This window comes from Tasmannia lanceolata, unplaced genomic scaffold (assembly GCF_043159265.1).
Source record: "Tasmannia lanceolata isolate RefF3 unplaced genomic scaffold, GAP_Taslan_0.1 ptg000003l, whole genome shotgun sequence".
Taxonomy (NCBI): Eukaryota; Viridiplantae; Streptophyta; class Magnoliopsida; order Canellales; family Winteraceae; genus Tasmannia; species Tasmannia lanceolata.
In genome coordinates, this window is record NW_027518680.1 from 89,374 (window position 1) to 104,851 (window position 15,478).

Sequence of the window (15,478 nt, forward strand, 5' to 3'; positions counted from 1 at the left end):
CTTGTCTTCCTCTTTCTAGTAAATGATCAATACATTCAAGCTGCTCTCCACGTGGAATCCACAAGAATTATCTTTTAGGCTAGTCAGGAGTGCGTCATTAGGGTGCATGAGATATCATTCTAGTAGGCTCGCTCACTGATATATAGTGGGCCTTACCCTTTCATATCCAACGTCCCAATGCTCATGCCAACAAGGCATTTATAATAATATCCAAAAAGCATGATTTTTGGCAGGCACTTTTGTATTTTTTAGGTTTTTTTTTTTTTTTCAAAAATTGACTTATATTCATTGATAACATGGAAATTACATTAGGGACCAGTAGTCCCAACTGTCATTACATAGTATCAAACACGGCATTATAGGGCATACCCTGTATTACCGAAGAGAGCCATTTAGGCCGTAGAAATCGTCTGCTCCTACTATAAGTATGCCATACTTTATGGTATATCCATCGTAAATTCATCCGAAAAAGCATCCAGAAACCTGTCATATACTACTACTGCTCCTCCATTCCTTCATCATTTCTCTTAAGAAACATCCAACCCTTGCAAAGCCTCCAACAGCAGAAGACAAGGCCCAGATCAACCAACTAAAGCACCCGCTTATCCACAATACCACTTTTTAACCTATGAACAAACCTAGAGACTACATGCATATACTGTAAATACGACCTCTGTCCAGAACAGCCCCAAAAAAACATATCTTTTCCAAAACCAAAACTAGGATTCCCCAAGAACATATCTCACTTTTCTATTTTTTAGGATTTGTTAGATAAAATAATCATTTAAAATTTAAGAACAAAAGCTCAGTACTTTGGGTTTCCCTACAATTGGACCCAAAGAGCTCTTTCCATTTATTTACCGACCCAACAGTGAATTAAATCAGTCTCGTTCCTAGAATCAAACAAGATTGTGTTATCAACAAAATTCTCCATTGATACCATATGCTATCGACCATTGAGGAGCTTTATGAAAATGAGGACGAATGGTGCTCATATGTAGTTTTTGACTTCTCACATTCAACAACCAAAGGTACGCACTACTAGAAATTAGGGTTGAGTTTATGCCGTGATCCAACATAGAACCCATCAAATGGAAGGTCCGGATCAATCAAAAGGGACGCTTACTACGTAACAGTAGACATGCCTCATCGTATTACAATGAGGTCACGCCCTACTAAAGAGAAAAAATGAGAGAGATAGAGCTGAGTTGTAAAGTAAAATGGGTTGATATTGGTAACCAAACAGCCCAACTGTGAGTTGATCAGTATTACTCATAATGCAAATACAACGGTAAAAGTGGCATCGATGTATAAACTCAAAACACTGCATGAAGTTGGGAAAATCAGCAGCTCTGTACAGAAAGAGAGATGCTTCATCACAATAAAGAGATGATGCTAGCAAAGCATTCTTAGCCTATTGTGCAGCCCCCAAACTAGAGGCTGCTCTTCTACAGTTCATCTATATCTAGTGAAGTACTACGTACCACAACATGAGAAAAAGGAGTTTGAGTTAACCATGCAGAGACCACCCTTCAAGAATCAAGAGAGTATGCCAGCAAGCTTTTTCTCGAGGTAGTCATCATCATCATCATCGTCATCGTCATCGTCATCATCATATATGGGGTTAATCTCATCTTCTCTAAATTGCTTTTCATTGGTTCCCCGGTAACCTATCTCACTATCTTCATCTAAATGCCCATTATCCCTCCCAGGCAGAAAAATGCCGAGCTCAAAATGCTCATGCTTCAAATTCGTCCCAGCTGATCTGCCTGTGTTACCGTTTACTGAACCGGGTCTTCTTTTGTCCTTGAGAAGTTCACTTAGTGGTTTGGGACCCTGAAAATCTTCTGATACAGCTCTGCTAGGATTCCCGGGCATGGGTTTTCCTGTGTACCCAAAGCCATTTTCATCTGCCCTGGCTCTTCTTTTCTCCTCTTTGATTTGTTCAAGAGTCTTTGGTCCTGTAAATGCACCAGGTTCCTGCATGGGTTTTGACCCCTTTGCAGTCAAGTCCGTTGAAATATCTGAGGAAAGAACTGCTGGCAGTCTGGTCGGTCTTCTTCTCCTTTCCTTCTCCCGCTGCGTAGACCTATTATTATGCTTAACACCAGGCTGTGATCGTCTGAACCAGCCTGGTTTGTTGTTGTAAGCATTCAACCTCCCAGATTCGGTCTTACTATTAAATCTAACCATGTTCTTTCCCACTTCTGATGCCAACCTTCCACGGATAGGGGCGCGGTGCCTTACTGGTTGATCCCTGCTACTGTCATTAATACGAGAAGATCGACGCTTTCTCAACTGACGAGATACTTGACGTCGACCATCGATTCTCCTGCGTTTTCTCAGGCACTCACGAAGATCTATGCCATTCCGGCCGTCAGCTTCCAGTTCCCCAGGCAACAACTGCCTCTTCATTGGCTCCAACATCCTTTCCCTCGAGTGGTCAGGAACTCTTGGGGCATAATCTGATGTACAGTCATTCTCCAAATGATCATATGAATCATACACTCCATGCTCATACAACATCCCACCGGCATCAGAGTAATCCATACGATCATATCCAATGGAATCATTGTAATCGTATTGGAGTAATGCCTCCCGATCGTGCAATACTAAATATTCAGCAGCATCACCCTCATAACCCAACTTCTCTGATCCATCATCTACAAGTACATCAAATCCAGGTGATGATTCCCACCACTCCTCTGGTTCAACAAGATCATCATCCACATGCTCCTCTGAACTCTCATCTGAGCATAAAAGGGGTTTACTACTATCATTGAAGTTGACTGTTGGAAGTAGGTTATCTGGGAACTTTGCTGCTGCTGCTGCTGCTTCACCCTCCAGCATTGATATTTGCGGAGAGGGCCTGTGTTCCATGACGACATTATCAGCAGCCTCATGGTGAAGAAGGGCATCTTTTGACTCAAATTGCGCTTTCACTACCCTTGAGGTGCTTTCCGCCAGATTACGAGGTGCTTCGACTGGTACTGATGCTGGCACTGTATCGCTTCCAGTTGAAGTCTTATTTTCCGAAGGATGGGAGTCCATGCCTGTGGATGCTGCCTTTGAGGATTTCAAAGCAGGCACAGCCCCATTTGGGCCATGCAGGAAAGGGCATTTGTCGCCTTTAATGCAGTACGCATTAAAGTAAAAGTAACAAGGAACATTTGTCTTACTCGTTGACGTAGATGGGTTTGGTGGCAATTGGATTGAATCAGTTGAAGTTTCTGCCCGCCCATCCAACGGCTGCACAAAAATAACAACTATTCCATCAAATGGAGAGGAAACTAGGACAAAAAAGCTAAAAAAATTAGCTACCGATTCCCATGGCATGAAATAAAAGCCAATACCACTTAGATAAAAAAAAAAAGGATTTCAACAAATGCAAATTTATAAAGAATCAAAACTATAGAGTTAAAAGGAGCATGGTAATGAAGTCCATACTGAATTTTCATATAAATTCAACATCATAGAAACTGGTGCGAGTACAATGACAAGTCTAAGGGGGTAAGAGAAACATGTGCTTAAAAGTTTTAGAGATGCCAAGAAATGTAGAACTTAAATTTTAAACAATTTTCAGGTGAAATCCTCAAAATAGTCCTGAGGGTGAGCGATGATTAAGACACTTTGAGGGACACCACCCTCAATGTGCAAGCTACAAAATGTGCACATCTCAAAGGACTACGCACATGGAAACATAATGCCTTGAGTAAATAGCTAGCCTCAAAGGCCTGTGTCTGCACATTTTCTGAAAAAAACTGGAGGCAATGGCTTTAGGGATAACTATTCTTCCCTAACACCCAGGATCCATAGGAGTGGTGGTAAGGAAGCTATATAAAGGAGATCTCAAAGTTTTCAATTAGGACCAAAGAAGGAACTGAAACAACCATAAAACCCAAACCCATAATTTCAAAATTAGCAACTGCTTGTATAGCAGATCCTTCTGCTTAGACCTGGCAAACGGGTGGGTCGGGCCGGGTCAACCCGCGGGTGCAAGTCCACGGGTCGGGTGAGGAAATGACCCGCATTTTTGCGGGTCACAATTTAGGTGACCCGCGCGGCCCGCAGGTGGGCCGGGTCAACCTGCGGGTCACCCGCAAATGGGGATTGTAATAATTCTCTGATTTGACCGCATCTGTTTTTCCGGTAATTGTCATAACTTTCTATATTTTATTAGTATTTTTTTCGTAATTTTACAACTTTATAACCATTTCTAGGTAATTTTTCATTTAAAACTTTATAACTTTAGCTATTTTACTTTTTTTGTGTAATGATTACTTTTTTTTGTTTGCTAGCAACATTTGCCATGTGCACATCTTTGCACCCCGATGGCCACATGCCAAGAAGTTGCCATAGGAGAAGTTTGGTAGAAAATTGTTATAAAATAAAAAACAGAAGGAAATGTTATCAACACTACTGTTTTCTTATGAGCGCACTCTCACTTCATTAAAAGTATGGTATGGCCCACACCATAGGATGATCCAAACCGTCCATTAGATGGGCCATAGCCTAAATAGGTTATGCTCCAAAAATCATTTCCATAGGATGATCCTAACCCTCCAATCTGAATGTTAGAGGGTTGATCCTAACCCTCTATAGATCGGAGGGTTAGAATCAACCAATGGAAATAATTTTGGGGCATAACCTATTTAGGCTATGGCCCATCTAATGGACGGTTTGGATAATCCTATGGTGCAGGCCATACCGTACTTTTTATAAAGTGAGGAGTTCCTTCATAAAAAACAGTAGTGCTGATAACATTCTAAAAAAAAAATTAAAAAATACTGTAAAAATGCGGGTGCCCGCGGGTTGACCCGACCCGACCCGTGTTTTTGCGGGTTGGGTCACCCGCGGGTTAGATTTTGACGGGTCACTAAAACTTAGACCCGTGCCCGCAAATTTGCGGGTGGGTCGGGTCGACCCGCGGGCACGGGTCGCTTTTGCCAGGTCTACTTCTGCTGGTATAGTACCTTTCAGCACAAGACACAACAATGTGGGACTAACATTTAAGAATGATGCTCTTCATTCTTTCCATGATTTTGGATTTTCTCCTATCTTTACACTTCCATAGTGATGAAAAACTGTTGACACATGCATGGTTCTAATTTCCACCGAAATTGACATGAAACGACTGAAATGTATCAGTTCCATCTCATAAAAATGCATACCGAAACCAAAATGTCTACCGAAACCAAAGTTGTAAGTATATTAGTGGTATACTATACAAGTATGTGTTACATAATTATATTTATATGGATTGCATGTAAAAGAGAAAAGTGTTTCTGCGCACAAGTGGCTTAAAAGGCCACCGATTGGTTCATATGGCGGGTCCACCTCTGGGGGGTCCACAAAAAGCGACCAATTGGTGGCTTTTTAAGCCACTTGTGCGCAGGGAGCTCCCTGTGCACGTGCGCATAAACACTTTCCTCTTGCATGTAAAATGTGACGTATGTATATATTTATATAAATTATATGTGAAATGTGATATGTATTGATTTTTCATATGCTTGGGACTGTGCATGTCACTAGCCATTTGACGTTAAACAATTATGGTTTTTTTTTTGGCTAATATGATGGTTTTTTAGTGTGTGTATTTGTGCTGATTCTAGCATTTTTTGAAGTTTCATCTTATGTGTCCACCATTTGCATGTGTTTCTATACGTTTCTGTGATTTTATAGGATTTCCACTAAAATTTCCATCTGAAACTGACATGCTTCATTTCCATCACTACCGAACACATACCAAACCCGAAACCTAAAGCATTAGACACATGAACCTCAATGCTATGGTACCTAGATATGGATACAGAGATGAACACAGACACAAGAAAGGAGATACAACACAATATTTTCCAAAAGACACGGATGTGAATATGGGTATCCCTTTCATCGATAAGAAACAACGCATCTTTTTTTTTTCTTTTTGAATGATAACAACGCATCTATAAATAAAATATCAAAAAGCTTAACTAGATTTAACGTAGACGATGGAATAATTTTTTTTGAAAGGTGGACGATGGAATTATTGATAACTTTAAGATAGCATTTGTAAGAATTGCATTCTCAAAGTAATAAAAGTGTTGATAAATTCGAGTCCCCATTCACCACCCTTTTACCGGTTGTGAAGCCCACAATCAGTACACACTCTCCTAATCGGTACACACTCTCCTCTCTTTTAACATGAACCCTTAGTGGGCCCCAACAATTGAATTGTTTAGACCTTTGAACAAGGTAGGACCCATTGTATTTTAAAAAAGATATGTGCACCTACGCGCGGATGGAAAAGTTTTAAAAAATCACTTGGGACCCACCTTATTTGAAGATCCAATTTCTACAAATCGAAGAGTTAGGATCATTCTATAGAGATGATTTTGGGGCAAAGAAGCAAGGCCTATTTACATTGGGGCCCAACAAATGAATGGTTTCGATCTTCGAAGAAGTGAGACCCAGTGAATTTTCCAAAAGATGTGTTATATGATGTCCGAACTTAGGTGCATGTATTTTTTTTAAAAAGGGGATTTTGCAAAAGAAGTTTCCTACTTTGTCTTATTTGCAAAGAACAGTCTTCTAGTTTGACAATTTACAAATGGAGTCATCACATTTAAGTGAATATTACAAATCACGCCATGCCAACAATTTGGGACCAAATTACCCATGGTAGATTTTTTGACTCACAAAGACCAAACTATCTTTAGTTTTTTGAGCTCCAGTTCTCTGAACTAAGGTTTTAAATTTCAGTTTCGGTGTCAGTTTCGGTCGTCACGGACATGGAAACATTTCGATTTCGGTGGAAATCTTGTAAAATCACGGAAACGTATAGAAACATATGCAAATGATGAAACTTTTTGCAAATGATGAAATTTCAAGATGAAACTTTGGGAAATGCTAGATAAGCACAAATACATACTTAGAAACCATCAAATAAGAAACGAGACCATCCACAATGGCTTCATCACATCAAACACCTAGTAACATGCGTTGTCGCGCATGTCTAGAACAATAAAGCCAATAAAGAAGTACAATGTAAAGAAGTATTTCCTCTTTCCTATCCAAAAGAACAATCTCAAGGCTGATTACATTCTTTCGGATTGCAAAGTTCTTGAAATGGACATAAATTAACCCTAGTTTGGTGGCAAATTAGTGATTTTTTCCTTTGTCTTTGTAGAAGTAAGTTCCTATGCTTACAAAAGTTCTATAATCCATTTTCCAAAACTGTCCTCCTAAAAACACGTGTCCCTTCCCTTTTCTCCCCTTCTCTCTCACCAAAGAACACAACACTTAGCTCATTCTGCCCCACCTCTCTGTCCGATCACCAGACTGCACACGCCATATACAAACGGCCAACGACAAGCACCAAAAGGCAACCAAAAAGAGGTCAGCGACATGTCTTAAAATCTAAAGAAAAACACTAACTAAAAGCCTTCTCCATTTTGAGGCCTATCGACCGTTGCCCAGCTATGGGCTATCACCGAAACCGGTCAGACCAGTCACAGAGGTCACGCGACGCCAACTCTTTGTTTAGAAAACATCTGACGAGCAAGAAATCAACAACGTAGCCGGTGTTCATGGCCAAAGGATGAAATATCATTGCTTTTTCTTTGCCTCAGTCGTAAAGAGGCCAATCTCTGTATCTGTATTATTTTTATAACTGAAACTCTTTTAGCTGCTGTCGTTCGTCGCCGAAAATTGGAGGGGAAGGTTTATAATTTTTTTTTCAACCTCCTCACAGAGGAACCTCTTTTTTCTGTCGTTCATTGCTGCCTATGGTCTACTCTTGCAACAGGTTGGCCGGGACATGAATGAGAGAAACTGGAAGAGGAGAGAAGAGAGAGGACAAGTTAGAAACTTCTTTTCCTTCTTAAGTTGAGGGTATTTTGTCCACATAGAAATTAAAAAACTGCCACTATTATAAGGATAAATAAGCCCAAAATATTTTTTAGTTAAGTTACTAACATGAGTTGCACTTGTCACATGTTAGAATCCACCACGGCATCACCCCCTATGTATGTAAGTATACACACACACACACACACACACACACACACACACACACACACACACACACAGATATATATATATATATATATATATATATATATAGTGTTTTTGCGTGTGCGCGCGCGCGCATGTGTGTCTAGCTCTAGTGATAGAGGTATCCCTTAATGTCCAAATCTCGTTGATAACTCTTACTTGACCTGGTTGACTTAGTTTGACGGAATTCAAACTCTGCCTTTATCACAAAATCAGCAATTTTTTCATAGACCACACCAAGTCATGCTAAAAAATTGAAAGAATCATTGTAAGTAGAACCCAAATTTATAGACCTTGGGCTCTATATTAGACATTCATGCAAATTACATTTTTTTTGTTTGAATGGTTCGAATTACATTTGCAAATGAGCAGAAAATTGAAAGAATCATTGTAAGTAGAACCTGAGTTTCTAAACATTGGGCTCTATATTAGACATTCATGCGAATTACATTAGCAAATGAGTAGAAGGTCTCAAGGCATGATAATTAGGCAAAAAAGATAAGCTAAATAGAGAAAAGTACTCACAGGATGTCGAAAAGCACAATAAGGATTAAGACAATTTCCACCCAACCAGTACCAGCAATCCCTTGGATTGAGTCTTGCATTCTCACTGTGTCGGTATTCACACTCGCTCCCCTGCAGAAGTAAAAAATAAGGAAAATAGAAACACCAATGGGCCATCAATAATTCAATCTCACTCAGTTTACAAAAATGGCATTCAACGATAAAAATCATTTCAAAGACAAGTAAGAAGCCTAAATTGCCACACCGCTGCAATAGGACTGTTATCAAGAATCCAACAGCTGTAAAATTGTGACTGCCCTAGCTTTTACTAGCAATTCTCCGTTTTCTTTGTTTTTTGCTAAATGTGAGTTAGATTAAAGCAGGTAAGAATACATAACCTAACATCAATCAAATTCAACATATAAGAAGAGACCTTTGACCATCTATTCATTCACTATATTTTGGCCAAAAAGTGCAGGATAGAGTGCTGACTTGGTTCAATTGGCATGGATAAAACTTAGAACGGAGGAGTTGCTTTCAGAGTCATGGCGTTGCAGTCATCTCAGGGCCATATTTTATCACAGATTTCTCTCTTTGCAGCATGTTGGTCCCTTTCAAATGAGAGGAATGGCAGATCCTTTAGAGGAAACAGAGTCTTCAAGTGACAAATTTGGAACATGAAATCCAGCATGGTAAATTGTTAACTGGGCTTTGACGGGAGATGAGTTTAATGAATTTTCCTTTCAGCAGTAAATGGAGTGAAATCTTACAAGGAAACATCCCAAAAATGAAGATCAAAGACAAAATAGAACCACCACCCTCCTTCCTCTCTTCCCAAAGAAAAGAAAAGAAAACTCAATGAAGTTCAAGTTTGAGGTTGCTCCATGGGGAATCTTGGTAGTTTGGGGACTGGAGGAGTCTTCAAAGGAGAAAATGGAAATATTATCTTATTAGATTCCGTGATGGTGGTCATCCAGGATCTTCTTAATAGAGTCAGCGTTTTTAGAAGTGAGCTATATGGCACCCGTGTAATTGAGGGGGATTCTTCCGATGTAATATCCTGGGGAATGTAACTAAAAGTATCGGGCCATGGAGACTTACATCGTATATAGACAAGGTAGTTGGTTTCCCAGCAAAGGGTCCCACCCCCTCTCTAATATCAGTAAAAGCACTAACGAGTTGGCAGGCATGAAAGCTAATTCAGGTGCTTGTAGAGATTATCCTTATTTTGGGGAACCTCTGCCCATTGTGTAATTTTTTCCTTCTAAAAATTTCTCATTATCAAAGATAAAAATGACCTTTCTAAAAGGAAAAACAAAGGAAAGTTTATCTTTATTTTGACTTGGTGTAAGTTAGATAGTGGTTGATGCAAAACGGAAAACCTAACACCTACCAAATTCAAAATACAAGGGAAACAATGTCATCTGTAAAAGGAAAAGGGGGAACGAGAAGCCAAGTCCAAAATCAAAATAAAATATCTTATCCCACCTGATTCAAGAAGCAAATGCTACCATCATCTCTAACACAATCCCTAGAAATTAAATATCCAGCAAACAGACTGTCCCATTGCAGAAGTAAAAACCTGGAAAAAGTAATCCAATCCCTAAGTCAAAAGAAAACAGAGTTCAGTCCATATTCTCCCAAAAAACTAGGAACACTAGATCATTTTGCCATACAAACCCTAGAAATCAAGATCCTAGAAACAGAAAATAGGCGAAAACACGCAAGAGCAAACATTCAACAAGAATTCAAATAGCCAATTGCCAACTATGAGAAGAAATAGCGAAACTTAACGACATTTTGCTTCCATATCTTTGAGTATCCAACGATCCGTAGATCGTTTCACTACATAAACCCTATAAATCAAAATCCTTCACACGACGAGCTGAAAACAAAATTAAAACCTAATTGCCGCATCAAAAATTAACAATGACGCGAACAAATCAAATATATATATATACATATATGATAGAATGAAAATGCCAAAAAATTAGAGAGAGAGAGAGAGAGAGAGAATCAAAGGCAAGTGAAGAAAAGCTGTTTACCTTCTTGCAGGTGAGGGGAGATGCCAAGAAATAGACGCAATCCGTGTTCCGCTTCTGTAATCCGTCCTCCATGGTCCAAATAGGAAGCAAAACCTGCCAGAATTTTACGGAAAGATCGAGAAGCAAAGGTTATTAGGATATGCAGTCATGGCTCGGAGAGAGAGAGAGAGAGAGAAATGGATTTTTTATTTTGTTTCTTCGGTTTTATAGTTTCGGTTTCTAGAATGAGTTCATGTTGCCCGGTGCGCTCCCTAGAAATTACTTACATTTGGGACTAACTTGCGCTTCATGAGAGAGAGAGAGAGAGAGCGCGCGTGTTGTGTGCATTGTTGTTGGCACTTGGCAGGTCCACATGGATCGGCGGTATGTTGCATAGTTCGAAAATGGCCGATGACACTAGGATCCGCCTGACCCCTGACTGAGTTGCGGGTCAACTCAAACCTGTTTGGATTTTTACCAATTGTGTCTGTATATATGTCATATGATACCAGTATATTTTTTAGGGAAGTGATATATCCGCCCCTTTTTACCACTAGGAACACCCCCTGTCAGTGTTTGTGGCAATCAGGGGCATTGAATTCTTCACACATAAGTATAACAGCCCCTCTTTAGTCATTGAAACACTGACAGGGGGTGTTCCTGGTGATCAAAAGGGGTGGATATATCATTTTCTTATTTTTTAACTTATAATAAAAACAGAGGAATGCTAAACTAAAGGGCAACATGTCAAAATCCTAGCCACAAGGGTGCCCCAGCAAGAAAATGGAGTGGTAACTTGGAGTCGAACTCATCGCCAGCCGGCAAATGTTTCCGTGTCTAGGGAGCAAGCCTCACAAACCTCATAGCAAAGTTTACCCGTTTTAAGTGCTCCTCAAATGGTCCCCACCATGGGCATGTTTGATGAATTTTGCCGGGAGGTTCTCTCACGCTTGCCTCCCCGTCCTGCACCTTCAGCTCCTATAGATCCTCCTGTCCCTCGCGATCATTCTGAAATGTCTTATTGTCGTTCCTCCATCTAACATAACTATAGAGTATGGATCCCTTATGCACAATGTGCTTTCTTTGTTCGATCTTTTTTCTACGGGATGAACTCGGAGAATAGGGAAGGATCTCGCTGCGCAAGAGTTTGGAAATTCATTGCCCCACCAAGGGTAGTGGCTTTTGCTTAGACGTTGGTGAAAAAGATGATCAACACTTGTGAATGCCTCAAAAGAAGAAATCTACAGCTCGTAAGTTGGTGCATCTTTTGGGAGAAGGAAAAGACTTTAAACAATTTAATGATACAGTTCCCTTTCTCCTATAGACTTTGGTAGAATAGAGACGTTAAACAATTTAATGATACAATGCCCTTTGTCCTATAGTCTTTGGCAGAATACTATCAAGTGCTTTGGTCTCTCTTGGGTGATCCAAAGGTCTATTAAGAAGGTGGTACTACATTGGAATGATGGGTCATTTGACTTGTGAAAATTAGTACCTCATGCACTAATTTAGCATGTAAGGAAGGAGAGAAACAACAGCATTTTCAAAGAGAGAGGAGTTTCAAAGAAAAAAAGAGTAGTTCGGGTAAAATATATATCTCTAAAAATCAGAATGATAAGAATGTATCTTAGTAGCTTTCTTATTTTATCTTAGTAGTTATAGTAGCTTTCTTATTTTATCTTAGTAATCGTCTATTTTTATCTTCCAGTTATTTTATTTGGAAAGTGTCAGCTAGGAAAGTAATGTGAGAGGAATCTTGGAGAATACAAAAACGATTGTAACCTTCTATTGAAATGATATGAATGAAAAATCGTTTTCTCTCTCTTATTCTTCTTTTTCTCTATTTTGCCCTTATGTTGTTCTTGAGGCTATCCCCCGGACGAAAAATCGTCTTTCTCCCGTGGTGTCTGTTTCGAGTTTTGCTGTGCATATTGTGGCGGACACCTTGTCCCGGGTGTTCACGGTAAATTTTCACTTTTAATTAAAATTGTTAGTTAAAAAACGTGGAATACACATGTAGAGAACTAACTTTGCCTGTGACTAGGCATCTATAATACATGAATCCTTATATAAATCACAGAAAAATAAAATAGCATCAAATCAAATAAGAATAAAAAGAAGGCAACCAGAATAAATTTAAAATGCAGATGGTCAGGAGGAACAGAATCAGTTTTGGTGAGCCGGTGCCCTTTTTTGAAAACTATTTAACTAGGTCCATTAATGAAACCATTTCTTGGGTAAGAAAGCTGCTACTATCTCTCAAGTTTTTAAATTTCGGTTTTGATTTCGATCTTCATGGAAACGGAAACATTTCGGTTTCAGTGGAAATCTTGTAAAATCATGGAAACATATGCAAGTGATGAAAGTTTTTAATCTTTAAAAGAACATGTGCAAATGATAAAATTTTAAGATGAAACTTTGGGAAATGCTAGAATAAGCACAAATACATACTTAGAAACCATCATATAAGCAATACAACCATCCATAACTCATCGAACACCTAGTGACATGAGTTGTTGCGCATGTCTAGAAAAGTAAAGTCAATAAATAAGTACAATGTAAAGAAGTGTAAGAAAGTACAATGACCAATCTCTATGTCAATACCACATAGAGTGATGAGGTATTATTGGTCCCATGCCGATCTGACATCCCATGCATAAGATACAATTTCTTTGTTATGTTGTTCAATGACGTTGCCTATCAAATTTGATTCTTTGCATTAATGGAATGAAATGCAAATAATTTTTTTTTTGTTCCAATCATTTCGGTCGAATTTTCATAATTTCGCTCAAAATTTTGGAGAAATAATGATGTAAAAGTAAATCATGTAAATTTTGTTTCGGTGGAGATGGAAATGGAAACATTTGGAAAAAATTCAAAAAAATTTAAAACCCTGCTCTCTCGTGTACTCAAAGAGGCTAACTGCCGTTGGCCATTCTCATATATCAAGCATGATAGAGTGAGCAAGAGTTGGGTGCAGGAGCATTCCCTTTAAGGGGAATTTAGGCACCATTTCTCCTCTAATCTGATAACACCCTTCAACCCAAAGCCATTCCCATCTTCCCTTGGATGACACCTCCTTCCAAACTAACATTCCACACCCAAGATCCCTATACAAGTAGACTGCCTCATCACTCCCCACACACTTGGTATTACCCCAACTCCCCTTGCTCCCGACAAACATCCTCTCAAGTAGAGGTGGGACCACATCAAGCAACACCCACACATCCCCCACACCAAGCTCCCACACGTATGCCCCCCCTCCGCACAAGCCGCCCACGACAGCTACACGGCCCCCACGTGGCACGAGCGACGCACACTCGAGCTGCTCTGCCATTGGCACCTTCACCTCCTTCCACGAGTGTGTCCCCACCTCCAACCCCATCACACTGTAAGCACGGGCCGACGTCATCCAATACAAGATTCCATCAGAGTACACGCTCTCGTTGGGTGTCCACACCGTTAATCTCACTGCAAATTCCATTGGAACATGTCCGAGATTGCACCACTCGTCAACTTTGGAGTCGTACATCTCCAATGTGGTCTCATAGGATGCAGTGCCCTCAGACATGCCTCCGGCTACATAGACTTGGAAGGAGGAGGAGGAGGAGGCGTTGGAGTTAATTAGGAGGACACCCACGGCTGGATTGACACGTGGGGCTTTCAAGGGAGGGAGGAGTGTGTAGTGTTTGGTGAAGGGGTTACATAGGGCCAAGTGGAGGGAAGTGGCTTTACAAAGGAGGAGGCCTCCTCCGATTGGTGCGATGGGGCGAATTGGGTGGGGGAAGATGGGAAGGCAGAGGGAATGCCAATGGTTGAGAGTGGGGTTGTGAGCATAACACAAGGCCCTACGGCCACGTGCATGGATGATGGCTACGAACCATGGTTGGTGGTGGTGGTGGTGATGGGGAGGCCCCCAAGGAATGGACCTCATCTTGGCACATGTGTGCCAATGCTTGCATGCTGATATCGCCCGGGCCAAAGAGTCTGGGGAGAGGAAGGAAAATATGTAGGCAAGGAGATCAAAGGGAAGCTGATTCCACATATGGGTTGCTGCTGCTGGATTCAAATAGAGATTAGATGTGTGTGTGTGTGTGTGTGTGAGAGAGAGAGAGAGAGAGAGAGGGCGTCTTATTTCTGGATTGCGAGTGGGGTGTGCAATTATTGGAGAGCGAATTATTGGACGGAAAAGGGTTGGGATATGCGCCTCACATGAACAATAGTTGACCCACATCTGGCTGCAGCCCCACATGTGAGCGGAAGATATTTTTATTTCCTTGTTTGTCTTTTGCTTTTGCAGTTGCATTTAGATAGAGTGGAAATGCTTCTTGGAAGAGCCCAAACGTCAAGAGTGGGCTGGCACTGTTTAAGGCAGAGGCAATAACCAGATCTACTCTCTGCTCATAAATTTTGTTTGATATGTCTATTTGTTCTATCAGCTGAGAATTTATATGATGGGTGGCCGTGAAAACACGTGAAGTCTTGGAAAACAGGTACGGCCCACTTTTTTTTTATGATCCAAACCGTTCATCTGTTTGGGCATAACGTAGATAGGTTGTGCCCCAAAAATCATTTCCATAGGATGATCCTAACCCTCCGATTTTTAGAAGATTCCATAAATGGTTTTTGGACATCTCCATATTCAGATCGGAGGGTTAGGATCATCCAATGAAAATGATTTTTGGGGCACTACCTATTTACATTGTGCCCAAACAGATGAACGGTTTGGATCATCAAAAAAAGTGGGCCGTACCTACTTTTTGAGACTTCACGTGTTTTCACGGCCACCCATCATATAAATTCTCCTTTTTTTAATTACATAATAATGACAAGACCATCATAAAATTAACCTCTGGGTCTGTAAAGAACGATGTAAATAAGAGGGCCAGAAGTAGCCAGGCTCTACTGCTTGCAAA

General features: G+C 40.4%; 2 protein-coding genes across 2 annotated transcripts; both read right to left on the reverse strand.

The window, feature by feature from the left end:
* Nucleotides 1–1,231: 1,231 nt before the first annotated feature.
* LOC143846478 (zinc finger CCCH domain-containing protein 34-like) lies at nt 1,232–10,767 on the reverse strand. Its single transcript, XM_077354918.1, has 3 exons — nt 10,584–10,767; nt 8,560–8,670; nt 1,232–3,249 (listed from the first exon to the last, which is right to left on the reverse strand). The coding sequence occupies exons 1-3, from the start codon at nt 10,653–10,655 to the stop codon at nt 1,540–1,542; spliced, it is 1,893 nt and encodes a 630-aa protein (XP_077211033.1). The 5' UTR covers nt 10,656–10,767; the 3' UTR covers nt 1,232–1,539.
* A 2,608-nt stretch (nt 10,768–13,375) lies between these two features.
* LOC143859594 (protein UNUSUAL FLORAL ORGANS-like) lies at nt 13,376–14,897 on the reverse strand. Its single transcript, XM_077370254.1, has one exon. It carries the CDS (start codon nt 14,866–14,868, stop codon nt 13,501–13,503), a length of 1,368 nt encoding a protein of 455 aa, XP_077226369.1. The 5' UTR covers nt 14,869–14,897; the 3' UTR covers nt 13,376–13,500.
* Between the last annotated feature and the right edge of the window lie 581 nt (nt 14,898–15,478).